Below are 14,317 nucleotides of genomic sequence, written 5' to 3' on the forward strand. Positions count from 1 at the left end.
TCAGAGTGAACAGGCAACCTACAGAATGGGAGAAAATTTTTGCAGTCTACTCATGTGACAAAGGGCTAATATCCAGAATCTACAAAGAACTCAAACAAATTTACAGGAAAACAAACAAATAACCCCATCAAAAAGTGGGCAAAGGATATGAACAGATGCTTCTCAAAAGAAGACATTTATGCAGCCAACAGACACATGAAAAAATACTCATCATCACTGGTCATCAGAGAAATGCAAATCAAAAGCACAATGAGATACCATCTCACACCAGTTAGAATGGCGATCATTAAAAAATCAAGAAACAATAGGTGCTGGAGAGGATGTGGAGAAATAGGAACACTTTTACACTGTTGGTGGGACTGTAAATTAGTTCAACCATTGTGGAAGACAGTGTGGCGATTCCTCAAGCATCTAGAACTAGAAACACCATTTGACCCAGCCGTCCCATTACTGGGTATATACCCAAAGGATTATAAATCATGCTGCTATAAAGACACATGCACATGTATGTTTGTTGCGGCACTATTCACAATAGCAAAGACTTGGAACCAACCCAAATGTACATCAATGGTAGACTGGATTAAGAAAATGTGGCACATATACAGCATGGAATACTATGCAGCCATAAAAAAGGATGAGTTCATGTCTTTTGTAGGGACATGGATGAAGCTGGAAACCATCATTGTCAGCAAACTATAGCAAGAACAGAAAACCAAACACCGCATGTTGTCACTCATAGGTGGGAACTGCACAATGGGAACACTTGGACACAGGAAGGGGAACATCACACACCGAGGCCTGTCGTGGGGTTGGGGGAGGAGGGAGGGATAGCATTAGGAGATATACCTAATGTAAATGATCAGTTAATGGGTGCAGCACACCAACATGGCACATGTATACATACGTAACAAACTTGCACATTGTGCACATGTACCCTAGAACTTAAAGTATCATAAAAATAAAATAAAATAAAAGAGTCAAAAATTCTGTTTTGGATGTAATAAGTTTGAGATGTCTTTAAGATATCTAAGGAGACATGTCAGTAGGCTGCTGAATATTATGTACATTTTGAGTTCAGAGGACAGATGAAGATTAGAGATAAAATTTTGGGAGTTGTCCACAAATACATGCTATTTAAAGCCATGGCACTGGATGACAGCACCCAAAGAATAAGATTAAATAAAGAAGAGGATAGTTCTGAGCTCTGGCAGCATTACAACATATAGAGATAGACAAAATGAAGTGAAACAGCAAAAGAGATTGGCGGTGAGAAGTCAGTGACGTAGGAGAGAGAGTGGTATCCCTATCCCTGGAGCCAAGTGAACAAAATGTATTCAATGAGAAGGGAGTGATCAAATACTGCTGAGAGGACAAAAAGAGATCTGAGGATGACCAATGGACTTTGCAATGGGGAGAATATTGGTAACCTTGACAAGAATAGTTTGGTGGAGTGGTGGAAGAAATGCCTGATTAGAGAGGTTTAAAGTGAAAATAGGACAGGAATAGAAGAGAATGGATTTAGATAAATCTTTTGAAGAGTTCTGCTATAAAGTATAAGAGGAATGGAGGGATGGCAGGTTGGGGACAGAAATGTGGGTCCAAAAAGATATTTTTTAAGATTGGAAATTCTATGGCATGCTTTCATGCTGATGGCAGTGATCCAGTAAAGTGGAAACATTTAGTAATAAAGGCAAGGAAACAATTGAGCAGGATAAAGAGAATGAAATTGAGTGGACAAGTGGAAGGGTTGCCTTAGGGAAGCTCAGGAAGTGTTCGTTAATTGAAGACGGATTATATGAGCTCACATGCAAGGCATCAAGCAAATTTGGTTGTGGGATGATGTGGAAGTTCCCTTCTCACAGCTTCTATTTTATCAGCAAACTAGGAAGCAAGGTAAGCATTTGAGAGAGAAAACAGAGGTATTTGATGATAAAGTTGAGGAAAGGAAGGAACCTATCAATATTCATTGTGTCTTTACAATGTTCCTGGAACCTCATATACATTACATTTTGAGTTCCCACAAGAACTTTATGAGAATAGGTTTATAGATGAGAAAACTAAGGCACAGAGAGTTTGTGTAATTTGCCCAGGGCCATGTATTATTAGCATATTGCTAAGCCAAAATTTGAACCTGTTCTGACTAGAGTCCACACACCCTTTCCACTATCCCAAACAGCATGGAAAGAAGGTTTTGAGTCTGAGTAACAGGGTATATGGTGGTGCAATTAGTAGGGATAGGAAAAAATTAAGAAAGAGCAAGTGGTAGAGGTAGGAAAATGCAAGGGGGTTGTGAGAGAGTGTGAAAGATGAGTTTGTTTTGGGCCATGATGCCTTTAATGTGCTAGCAGGAACACGCAAGTAGAACTGTCAGAGGGCAATTGGAAGTTCTAAATTTGAACTCACGAAAAAGGTCATGGTACTTGAGATATGAAGTTGGGAATCCCCTACTGAGGGTGCATTAGCCCCTTTTCACACTGCTATAAATAAATACCTGAGACTGGGTAATTTATAAAGAAAGGAGGTTTAATTGGCTCACGGTTCTGCAGGCTGTACAGGAAGCATAGTAGCTTCTGGTTCTAGGGAGGCCTCAGGAAACTTCCAGTCATGGTGGAAGGCAAATGGGGAGTGAGGCACTTCACATGGCCAGAGCAGGAGGAAAGTGGGCAGAGGACGGTGCCACACAATTCTAAGCCATCAGATCTCATGAGAACTCACTCACTATGGCAATGACAATACCAAGGAGGCTGGTGCTAAACCATTCAGAAGAAACCACCCCCATGATCCAATCACCTCCCACCAGGTCCCACTTCCAACATAAGGGATTCCAATTAGCCATGAGATTTGGTGGGGACACAGATCCAAGCCATATCCGGGAGTAAGGGTTTAACTTGTGGAAGAGATCACGATAACCAAAAGAAAGAAAATAGAAGAGGAATGAGGATAGAAGCCAGGAAAATGGCTTTAAAAAAGGAGAAAGGAGTTGGGAAGGAATCAGAGAAGGAACAGGTGGGGATGCAGGCAGTGAGTTTGCTTTATAATAAAGGTCAAAGGAAGAAAGAATGTCAAAAAGGAATATGAATCAATAGTTTTAAATGCTGTAAAACAAATAGAAAATTAGCACTGAGAAGAGCTGTTTGGAATCAGCAGCTGGAACTGAGGATGATGGGAAAGAGCCAATTGAGTGGAGTGGTAGGGAGGAGTGAGTTTGTTATGGAGAAGTGAAGGTGATGATAAGTAGACTATTCTTTTGAGATATTTGGCAGTGAAAGGGCTGAAAGTGATGGAACGATGGTGCAAGGGAGAATAGTGTCACGGATCGAGGGAAAGGCCTTCAGGCTAGAGAAAAAGGCAGAATATGATAAACGAATAGTTTTGCTAGCAAATGTTGTAAGAACTCAAAGAAGAACAAAATTATTTTGTAGGGGCAGTGAGATTGCAAACCATAACACTGCAATAGTAGAGCTAGAAATTACCCTGAGATAGTGGCCAATACCCTCACTGTAACCTTGGTCAACTTGAGACTCAGAGAGGTGGCGTGATTTCCCCAAGGTCACATAGCAAGTTAGTGGCAGACCTGAGAGGAGTAGAACCCAGATTTCACAACTCTCAGATTGTTCTTTTTCCCATCACAAGTCTGACTTGGAGCACACCACTGAGGGTCTGCACCTATTTACCCCTCATCTGACAACTAGTCCAGTGGGCCCTTCCTTGGTCCTCTTCCCATATCTATGATGGCAAAAGTGATGAGGTTACTGTAGTATTTCAGATTTTAACTAGGTTGATGGCAGCAGACACATAAAGGAGAGACAGAGAGGAGGATATACCTTTCCATATTTCAAAAAATATTCTCTGGTGACTTTCCCAAGGTCTCACATCTAGGAAGCTCTTCAGAAACCCAATTGCCAGCATGGGGCAGCCTGTGTTACCACTGCAGCATGCTATCATTGTAATATTAGAGTAAAGGACTGACATCTGTGTTCAGAGCCCTTATAGCATCAAGGAGTGTGAGAAGGGTGGCAGTACTCGAATCTGGGACTTAAAGACTGGGCCAAACGTTGAACCTGAACCAGAATAATCAATTCCCCGAAGAAAAGGGCACTTGCCAGGAAGCAAGATGGCGGGAACGGCTACGGTCAAAATGTCGCGATAGGAGCTGCCGCCGAGGATCAGGTGACGAGAGTTTGCGACACGACCCGGAGGGCGGGGTAGAAACCCGGGTTAGGGCAGGGGGCGGCTAGAGCGGTGGCGGCGGCATCCGGAGTAGCACTGAGATCTTCCGGTGGCGGGAACTGGGGTCATGGATCATATTACCGTACCCAAGGTAAGGAGAAGAGTTAAGCGAGGCTGACAGCTGCGAGCTTCCTCTTGGTGTTCACCTGGGAGCCCAGACACACCTCCTCAGCCTTCTCAGCCGTTTTTGACGCGTCTTTCCCGTGCGAGGTCCTGGGTTCTCTTTCTGCGTCCACACCCCTTTTCAACCAAACACCCCTTCTCAGGATCCGCTTGCGGGCGTCGGCGGCCGGGAAAGAGGTGGTCTGCGCCACTGTTCCCTTACGCGACACCGCCCCCGCGCCCGGTGCACGCCTGTTCTGGCCCTCTGACTCCAGCTCCTCCCTGGCCTTGACCTCACACCCACCCTTATCTCAGCTTTTTATACTAGCCGCACTTGTAACCGCCATTCGCGAATACCCCACATGGCAATGCCTCCTGCAGAGTTACTTCCTTTATCCAGCGTTTCTTCACCATCCTCTTGGCTCCTCCAGCCACTAACCTTCCCCAGGGGCTGCCCAGACCCCCCCACTCTCGCCCCAGCTCCACGGCTGCCTGTGAGGGTTTGTGGGGCTACAGCATCTCTTCGGCCAAAGCTGAGCAATAGAAAAGGAAGGGGAATGGGGCAGAGTGAATCTGGCCCTGCTCAGCCGGTAGGAGAAACCCAAGAGGTTTATCTAGCCAGTTGTCGCCTGTTTTTAGCCAGCCCCGAGTTAAAGTTGCTTCTGCTACTTTTTCCTCTCATCTTTCCAGATCCTACTCCCTCCTTTCCCAACGCCAGCCCCTTTCTGTTTCAAATCCGCTTCCCTTCCTTCTCCTCTCTGGGGCTGGGGAACAGTGAGAAGTTCACAACTAGTCTGTCGTTATTTTTTCCTGTTGATCGTAACACACGTGGCCCAGGCTAATTGAAGTCCCGGCAAAAAAATCCAGCGTGTTTTTAATGGAAAGAACATAGATTTTGAAGCCAGAAGACTTGAATTAAAGTGCTGCCCACCGCACCCCCACCAACTACTAACTAATGACTTTGGACAAATTTAAGCTCTCTGAGCCTTAGCTTTGATAGGGTTTTTCTCTGTGTCCCTACCCAAATCTCATCTTGTAGCTTCCATAATTCTCACGTGTTGTGGGAGGGACCCGGTGGGAGATGGTTGAATCATGGGGGCAGGGCTTTCACGCACTGTTCTTGTGATAGTGAATGGGTCTCATGAGATCTGATGGTTTTAAAAACGGGAGTTTCTCTGCACAGGCTCTCTCTTTACCTGCTGCCATCCAGGTAAGATGTGACTTGCTCCTCCTTGCCTTCTGCCATAATTGTGAGGCTTCCCCAGCCATATGGAACTGTTAAGTCCAATAAACCTGCAATAAATTGCCCAGTCTCGGGTATGTCTTTATCAGCAGCCTGAAAACGGACTGATACACCTACCAAATGACAATAATGAAATTTGCCTGACTCACTTCACAAGATGGTTGTGGGATTAAATAAGAGGATGTGTGTGAAAGAGTTTTTGTAACTAGTAATGTTTTGCCCACTTTTTAGCATAAGACCTTGATGCTGCCTGATGGGCAAAGCACAAACTCCAACCTTCAGCCTCTTTTTCTGACTCCCTCCTCTTCAGGGCCTTTGTCTGTGGAGGATAACCACATCCCGTGTAACAGCCAGCCTTGCCTTTTTCTGTGTCCCTTTGTTTCCAGATCATGTCATTTGTACGAGGTGCTCTGACATGGTATAAGAAGGTGGTACCATTAAAGGAAAGGAACTTCTGTTGTCCAGACTCCCTTTTCTCCCAACCCACCTAAGCTCTAGTTCAAAATCAGCTCACTTGAATACTCCTTTTTTCTCTCTTTTGACAATTGGGGGAGATGGGGAGGCAGAACTGCCCTTGTCCTTGAGTGTTAAAATATTAAAATTCCCCTGTTAAGGATTGAAACTATAAACTGGGCTTGCTGTATGGAAATTGGAAGGGAGAAGAAACCATTAATGGGCCCATATGAAAATTATAATAGCAACTAATACATATTGAATATTTAACTATGTGGCAGGCCCTGTGTTAGATATTTTACATGAAATATGCCTTCAATCCTTACATTAACCTATTAGGAGATACTATTATTATTCCCATGTTACAGATAAGGAAACTGAGATCCATAGATGTGGAATGCTTGCCTAATAAATAAAGATAGGAGTGCTCAGACTGGCGCTAGGATAGGGTTCGTGCTTAAGAAAACTTAAATTTGCATCACGGTCAGAATCCATTTGTACTGCATGGATAGTGTCATTAGTCTTGAAATATAAATAAAAACTCCAAATGAAGACTTGATTCTTTAAACAGAATTAGTATTTGTTTTGTTGCCTGGCAGGGCTGTGAGTGCCCACAGGTGGTATGCTGCTGTGAATCTGTTTTTTTCTCAGTTTTCAGAAAGGATTAGGGTTGCATTAATGGCTCGGGATTAAAATGGCCTCCCTTTTGTTAACTCACTGTTTCCACAAAAGAGAGAAACATCTGCCTTGTGCATCTCAGGTCAAAGGGATAACTGAGTTTGTCAGTAATTAGTTGTGCATGTCAAGTACAAAAGTGACTTTTATTTTTGGCTCTTGCTTGAGTCTTTTTCTCTACTCAGAAAGACTATAAAGAATTTATTGAAGTACAGTACCCATAAAGAAAAGTGTATAGATTGGAAGTATTCATTGTGCTATAAACTTATATACTGGACACACCTGTGCAACCACTACTGAGATTAAAAAGAACAACAACAACTGCCCCCCCAAAAAAAGGAACATTACCAGGAGTCTGCTTCATGCCCCTTTCCAGTCAATACCCCTCCCAAGGGTAAACCACTATACTGACCTGTAACAGGATACATTCATTTTACCCTTTTGTTGTACTTAATATAAATGGATTAATACAGTCTCTTTTGTGTTTGACTTCTTTTGCTCAACATTGTTTGAAAGATTTATCCATATTATTTTTTGAAGTTATGAATCATTCTCATTGCTATATTATGTTTTGTTAACATGCCACATGTGATTTATCCATTCTTCTGTTGATGGGGAATTTCCAGTTCTGCCTTTTACCAGTAGTACATTTTGTCAGATTTAAATATATATTTTTGTTGGTGTATGCCATAGGAGAGGAATTTCTGGGTCATAGAACATGCACATGTTCAGCTAGACACTACCAATTTTACATTCCCACCACCTATGTATGAGAACAGATCTATCTTTCTAAGATATAGTTTAGGGTTCAACAACCATTTTTGGAGCATCTCAGACCTACCCTAAAGTTTGGTGACTCTCTTGTCTGAATCAGAATTTGTTCTATGTATTTTTCCCTACTCTCATTACATCTGTGTCAGTTGGCACCCAGAATTCTTAATTACTTTTCTTTCCTGGGATGGAGCCTTAATAATAAGGCTTTATGCAATTAACATTTATTGAGCTTCAACTGGTTTGACAATTTGCTGTGGTTTAAGAGGGCATACTTTGGAGCCAGACTGTCTGAAATAAAATCTCAACTCTGCTACTTAACTAGCTTTGTGATTTTGGCAAATATGTAATCTCTCTTGCCTCAGTTTCTTCACCTACAAGACGGTGTTAAAAATAGTACCTATCTCACAGGGTTGTTATAAGAATTAGATAAATTAGTATCTGTAAAGTGCTTAGAACAGTGTCTGGCACATGGTAGATGCTTAATTTAGCTACCAGTTACTATCATCATTATTAAATATTGTATGCAGAATCCCACATTGGGAGTTAAGGATACATAATTGGATATAGATATGGCAACTGCCCTCTGGGATCTCTTAAGTAAGGTGATGAGATGCCAAGCATAAGATCCAAGAATGAAAGAGACTGAGAAATATGTCCATTCTGTCTTGTGATCTAATGGGAGCAGCCTGACAGGCAGAGAGAAGCTCTTCCAAGTTTACAGCCTCTTAGACCTCAGTAACTACTCTAGAGAATAGCGTTATGTGTTTAATTCATGAATCTCTTTAATCAAGGACAAGGATAATTTAGTCAAAAATCTGTTTTCTGGACTGTCCTTCACATAAATAATTGCTAGCTCATTAAGGAACGTTTTAACACAAAAAAGTAATTTCTACATTTGTATGGGTAAAAGAAAAGACAGTGAAGGTTTTATAGATTGTAAAGGACCTTGAATGTTACACTGAGGAATTTGAACTTGTAAATAGCCAAGGAGCTACTAAAGCTTTATAAGTCTAGAAATGGAAAAGTTAGAAAGGATCTTTTAAAATATTATCTAAATGAGGAATGGGGATGAAGTTTCTTTTCGGAATGATGGAAATGTTCTAAAATTACACAGTGATGATGGTTGTGTAACTCCAAATTTACTAAAACTATTTGAATTGTGTACTTAAAAGAGTGAATTTGACTGGGCCCGGTTGGCTCAAGCCTGTAATCCCAACGTTTTGGGAACCCCAGGTGGGAGGATCACTTGAGCCCAGGAATTTGAGACCAGCCTGGGTGACATAGTGAAACCCCATCTGTACAAAAAATTAAAAAAAAAATTAGCTGGGTGTGGTGGCTTGCACCTGTGGTCTCAGCTACTCAAGAGGCTGAGGTGGGGGATGGCTTAAATCTGGGAGGTTGAGGCTGCAATGAGCTCTGATAGTGCCTCTTCACCCCAGCCTAGGCGACAGAGTGACACCCTGTTTCACAAAAAAGGGTGAATTTTATGGTATGTAAATTATAGTTCAATAAAGCTGCTAATACATAAGTTAATTAATAAATAAGGATCATGTTGTGATGGTCTAAGCTTCTCATTTCACAGATGTGAAAACTGAGTCCCGGAGAGCTAGAGTTTTTTATAAACTGTGGAGTTATCACAGAAACAACATCCAAAATAATTGGAGTGCCAGATGGGTACAGAATGCTATCTTGGGTAGTAATAATAAAAAATAATAATACTTTGTAGTATGTTAATAACACTTTGTAGCACTTTGTAGTACCACACAGGACATTACAATTTGTATGAAGCTTTCTTAAAAGTAGATGCTTTTTGCCTTTACTTCCAGGAAACTAAGACCAAATATTCAGTCATGTTAACTACCTTAGCCCTTGTACTTAGCATAATTGCTTCCTCCCCCTCTTCATGACTTTGATTTTCTATTCTAATAACCTAATTGTAGATCTGTCTTTTATTATAAACAACCTGAAATGCATTTAGACAAGAGGCAGGGTCAAAATAAAGAAAGATAAAACTGGGTAAAGAAGTGTTTTTCATTATGAAAGAAATGAGATTTCTAGAGGTGAGAATTGTGCTCCCTTTCCAGTTCCCAAAATTGCAAATCCAGTTGGCTTCACTGTGATCCTTCCAGTCTAGGAAATAGTGTGATATAATGGAAAAAGCATGGACAAAGCTGGATTTGAATTCAGGCTATATTATTTATTAGCTCTGAGTTCTTGGGCAAATCACTGAAACACCCTGAGTCTGTTGGGACTATGATGAAGATTAAGATAAGGTATGATGAGGGCCTGGCACATTATAAGTGCTCTATAACTGTATGTTTTTTCCTCCCTCCATCAGAGCCAAACAATAGTAGAGGCTTTAGTATACATTAGTTGTGGGAGGTCTCAAAGATCAGCCTGTCTCAGGGAGATTTGCCTGAGCATCCAGAAAGACTCTTGGTACTACATTGCAAGGGAAGAGGCTACCTAGGAAGCCCTGGTGGCAGTGGTCTGGAATTTTAGACACTGTTTTGTAGGCATTGGAATAATTTTCCTTGCCACCAAAACCCACTCGTTCAACCTCACTTTGTACTTGGGAAACCCCAACTAAGCAGTTACTCCTAGAAACCACTGGGATTTGTTTTAGGGTTGTGTCTTTTTAGATACATTTTCTGGTTTTTGTGGTAAAATACTTAAGTGGTTTAGAAATATTTTTTGCTAAATTCTAAAGACATTTTCATCATTCGAGACACCAATACTAGACAGAGAGTTAGGAGACGTGAATTCTGGCCTCAATTCTGATACTGACATGCTATGTGACCTTAGGCTGCCTTTTTACCTCTCTAGGCTTCCCTTTCTTCATCAGTAAAATAATATTTAACATTTATAGGGCAATTGCTATGTGCCAGGTACTATTCTAAGTGCTTTACATAAATACTACGTATTTATATACTAATTTAACCCTTGCAACAATACTGTTATCCTCATTTTAAATATAAAGAAAGCATCCAGAAAGCTTAAGCAACTTGCCCAGAGCTGGAAATGTGAAGCCAAACAGTCTGTGACCCAAGTTTGTGCTCTTTACCCATGTACTATAGTGCTTCAATAAAATGAGCTGAGTGGGTATACTAGCATTTCCTAAACTATGTTCCTGATGAACACTAGTCCCACAAGATAATTTGTTTTAAAAAATGATTGTAAGGTAAAATATATTAACACAACAAACACTGTGGAGATTCATAGTGAATGTTCACCTATTACAGACTCTGAGAAGCCCTGCAATAAACCTGCTTGTGTTTGTTTCACCCAGTGTTCCCCTATGCTGACCACAGAACTGTGTGTGTGCATGTGTGTACGTGCCTGTTAACATCCTGTGGAACTAGGATTCATAGAAAATGCCTTAAGAATGCTGGTATCAATCTGGAAGGTTCATTCTAACTCTTGAGTTCTTTCAGCATTTAAAAATGATAGATGTGGGGACCACAAGATGCAGGATTCCTTTCCAAGACTGAAATTTGCTTTAGTTGGAGGGACACGGAGAAGTAGGATGTGGAGAGGCATAAGTTCAAGGCTATTCTGGATTGCATTTTTTTTTTTTTAACTTTAAATATTTCCTTTTTATTTAGCTTTGGAGTACATCTTGGATATATGACACTTAAGCACATATCCTTATTTCCTCTGATGGTTTTATCATAATAATTGCTCTGAGAGATTTTTCCAATGAAGTCTTAGAGTTACCACATCTCCGCTTATACTTTTCACCACTGAAAGATAGCTTTCTCCATATTCAATTTTAAAAAATCTTATTTATTTATTTATTTTTATTATACTTTAAGTTCTAGGGTACATGTGCATAACGTGCAGGTTTGTTACATATGTATACTTGTGCCATGTTGGTGTGCTGCACCCATCAACTTGTCAGCACCCATCAATTTATCATTTATATCATGTATAACTCCCCACTGCAATCCCTCCCTCCTCCCCCCTCCCCATGATAGGCCCCAGTGTGTGATGTTCCCCTTCCCGAGTGACCTTGTACGTCTTGACACAAAAGTATTCCGCCATTCCCCTTCCTTCCTCCTGTTACATATTTTCTCACTTACTACTTTAAAGAAGAGACCTAAATTAGAGAGGCTTGTCATGTAAGCCTGTCCTTTTTAATACATACAGGACACAGCGGTTGTTTTCATGATGAATGCTCTCTGCTGCTGGAGGCAGTGACACAAGGGGCAGGACTTACTTGGGACATGGGTGTGACTGATGAATATCATTACACTGATTGGTATTCTAGAGCCTGGTGTCACTTCTTTTATTTATTGTTGCAGTGCATCTAAGTTGTTACCAATAATTGTGGCAAATCAGGACAGTAGAGAGACCTCTGAAGTAAACCTGATTTCCTCTCTTCCTCCCTTCCTAGAAAGGAAATGAGAAAAACAAACAAACATGAATTATGGTTCACAGTTTCTCCAAGAGCAAAGATCTTATAAATGTCAGAGTGCTCTATCTACAGCTCAGGAGTGGAGAAATAACAAAACAATTGGGTGGCCTGCCTGGGAATTAAAATCTGTACCAAAAAAGGTCAGCCTCTTTTCTCCCTTTTTCTCTCTTTTTTCATCTTTCTCTGTCTCCTCTTTACTCTCCCTCTCTTCTCGTTTTTCTTCTCTCCTCCCTCCTTTCCTCTCTCCTCCCTTCTCTTTTTACCTTCTCTCCTGCATCCCCTTGTCTCCCGTTCCTTTTTGTCTTTTCTTTCTCCCCCCAGTCTCTCTTTTTCTTTCTCTCTTCCCCTCACCCCTAACCCCACACACTTATTGTGTGAGACCTCAGTTTCTGCCAGGTAAAAGCACTACAGGTAGAGGAACCCTCTTATAACATTGTGTCAGAAACAGATGGGGCTCTGCTGCCCTTGAGTAGAAAGAGGGAGGGTCTGAGTAACTGCAAGTCTCCTAGAAGGTCCTACCTACTAATAGGCACAGGATTCCTGCCTTGGGGAGACATACTATACAGGAAGTCCAGCCTGGATTTCAATAATTTTCCCCTCCCTTCAGGCTTCCTCAAAGACTGTTCTCCAAGCATCACACAGCACTCTTTGTACTTGCATAATGTAGCGTTTTGGTAGGTAGTGCCCTGGGCCTTAGCGGGAATTTCTTCTGAGTGGCCAGTTTTTCCTCTTGTTGAGCATCTCCTACCATTCAGGACTGCATAAGGATCTCTGGGACAATCAGGGGAAAGCTAAAGATGCTTTGTTTTTTTACAATTACTACTACTCATCCCTTAACCGTTTTTTCCCCTGAAGTGTGACTTCTTTTCCTGGGTGTTATTGAGTGAGCCCCTGTGCAATTGATACTGATTTGTTTTTCTTTCAATCTAATCACACTACACTTTGTCTAGCAAGGGCAAGCCTAGTTTCTTTCTTTCCTTTTCTGAGACAATGCCTTGCTCTGTCACCTGGGCTGCAGTGCAGTGGCATGAACTTGTCTCACTGCAGCCTCAACTTCCCAGGCTTAAGCGATCCTTCCCACCACAGCCTTCTGAGTGGCTGGGACTGCAGGAGCGTGGCCCCACACATGGCTAATTTTTAAACTTTTTTTTTTTTTTTTTTTTTGTAGATATGAGGTCTCACTATGTTGTCCAGGCTGGCCTTGAACTCCTGGGCCCAAGCAAACCTGCTTAGGCCTCCCAAAGTTCTGGGATTACAGGTGAAAGCCACTGTACCTGGCTCCTTTTGACTTAGTTGGCTGAAATGATGACATGCTTTCACCAAACTATTTCTATCATGTTTCCGTATCCTTCTGCATTGAGATTAGCACAGTACCTCCCTGCAGCTTCCCCATTATGTAAGGAAATGGTATGTACCCATGGTTCTCTTGCTGTAGTTCTTTGCAGCTTTTCCCATAAGTATTTTCCATGGGGGTAGGGGGAGCGTTCTGCCTATTCTGTGCCCGAAGGTCCCTGTGAGTTCTTTTTTCCCCTCTCATTCCCATGTGGGTTTTTGTTTTTAAAGTGCCCCCTGAATTCTGAGAGTTCTTTTGCATTTATCTTACACTGGTCCCTCTGGCTTTTCACTTAACTTTTTAATCCTTCTCTGGCCTTGTCCCACCTTGCTCCCGCCTTTCTATAGCTGGCCCCTTGTAGCTGACTTCACTTGCCTCTTCTTCTCCAGCCACCCTTTAGTCACCTTGTATATTGTGAAAAGACAAAATTACAACAAAATTTAGTTATAGATCTAATTCATGAATTGGGGAACCTCCATTTTACAAAGTAGAATGAATGTTCCCACTGGGCATTAGCAGAACAGTGTATTTTGTAAGGTGGGAACCAGAAAACAATAGAAGAAAAAAACTAATCAGTTAACATGAGGTTACTTCAGCTTACTTTTTTTTTTTGTCAGGGTTAAAGCAGAGAAGACTTCCTTATTAAGCTGATTCAGGTAGATTGGAGTCTCCTGTTTTCAGGAAAAACTGGTCCATTTGGGGATCTATATGTTTCCTTAAAGTTTCAGTTTGATTATGAGACATTTAACTTGAATGACTCTCTGTTGGTTTGGGACCAAGTGCAGGAGCTCTGTCCAAAACAATGGTCTCTGATGTGATTAGGATCTTTGTCCCCACCAAATCTCAAGTTGAATTGTAATCCCCAGTGTTGGAGACGGGGCCTAGTGAGAGGTAATTGGATCGTGGGGATGGACTTCTCATTTATGGTTTAGCACCATCTTTCTGGTGCTGTCCTCATGATAGTGAGTGAATTATGAGATCTGGTTGTTTAAAAGTATGTGGCACCTCACTGCCTACCCTTGCTCTTGCTCTGCCATGTGAGATGCCTGCTCTCCCTTCACCTTCCACCATGGTTATAAGCTTCCTTTGC

The 14,317-nt window shown here is 41.6% G+C and overlaps 1 protein-coding gene across 3 annotated transcripts in view; it reads left to right on the forward strand.

Moving 5' to 3' along the window:
- The first annotated feature begins 4,207 nt into the window (after positions 1–4,207).
- Positions 4,208–14,317, forward strand: part of MTMR8 (myotubularin related protein 8) — a 109,080-nt gene continuing 98,970 nt past the window's right edge. For 2 of the 3 annotated variants that reach the window (XM_030934331.1, XM_030934333.1), the window contains exon 1: positions 4,225–4,321. In XM_030934331.1, the coding sequence (XP_030790191.1) occupies positions 4,298–4,321 (24 nt within the window). In that variant the 5' untranslated portion in view covers positions 4,225–4,297. Of the gene's footprint in view, positions 4,322–14,317 lie in introns of all 3 variants that reach the window. The other variant, XM_030934332.1, reaches the window with a different exon arrangement.

Source organism: Rhinopithecus roxellana, chromosome 7 (genome assembly GCF_007565055.1).
Source record: "Rhinopithecus roxellana isolate Shanxi Qingling chromosome 7, ASM756505v1, whole genome shotgun sequence".
Lineage (NCBI taxonomy): Eukaryota > Metazoa > Chordata > Mammalia > Primates > Cercopithecidae > Rhinopithecus > Rhinopithecus roxellana.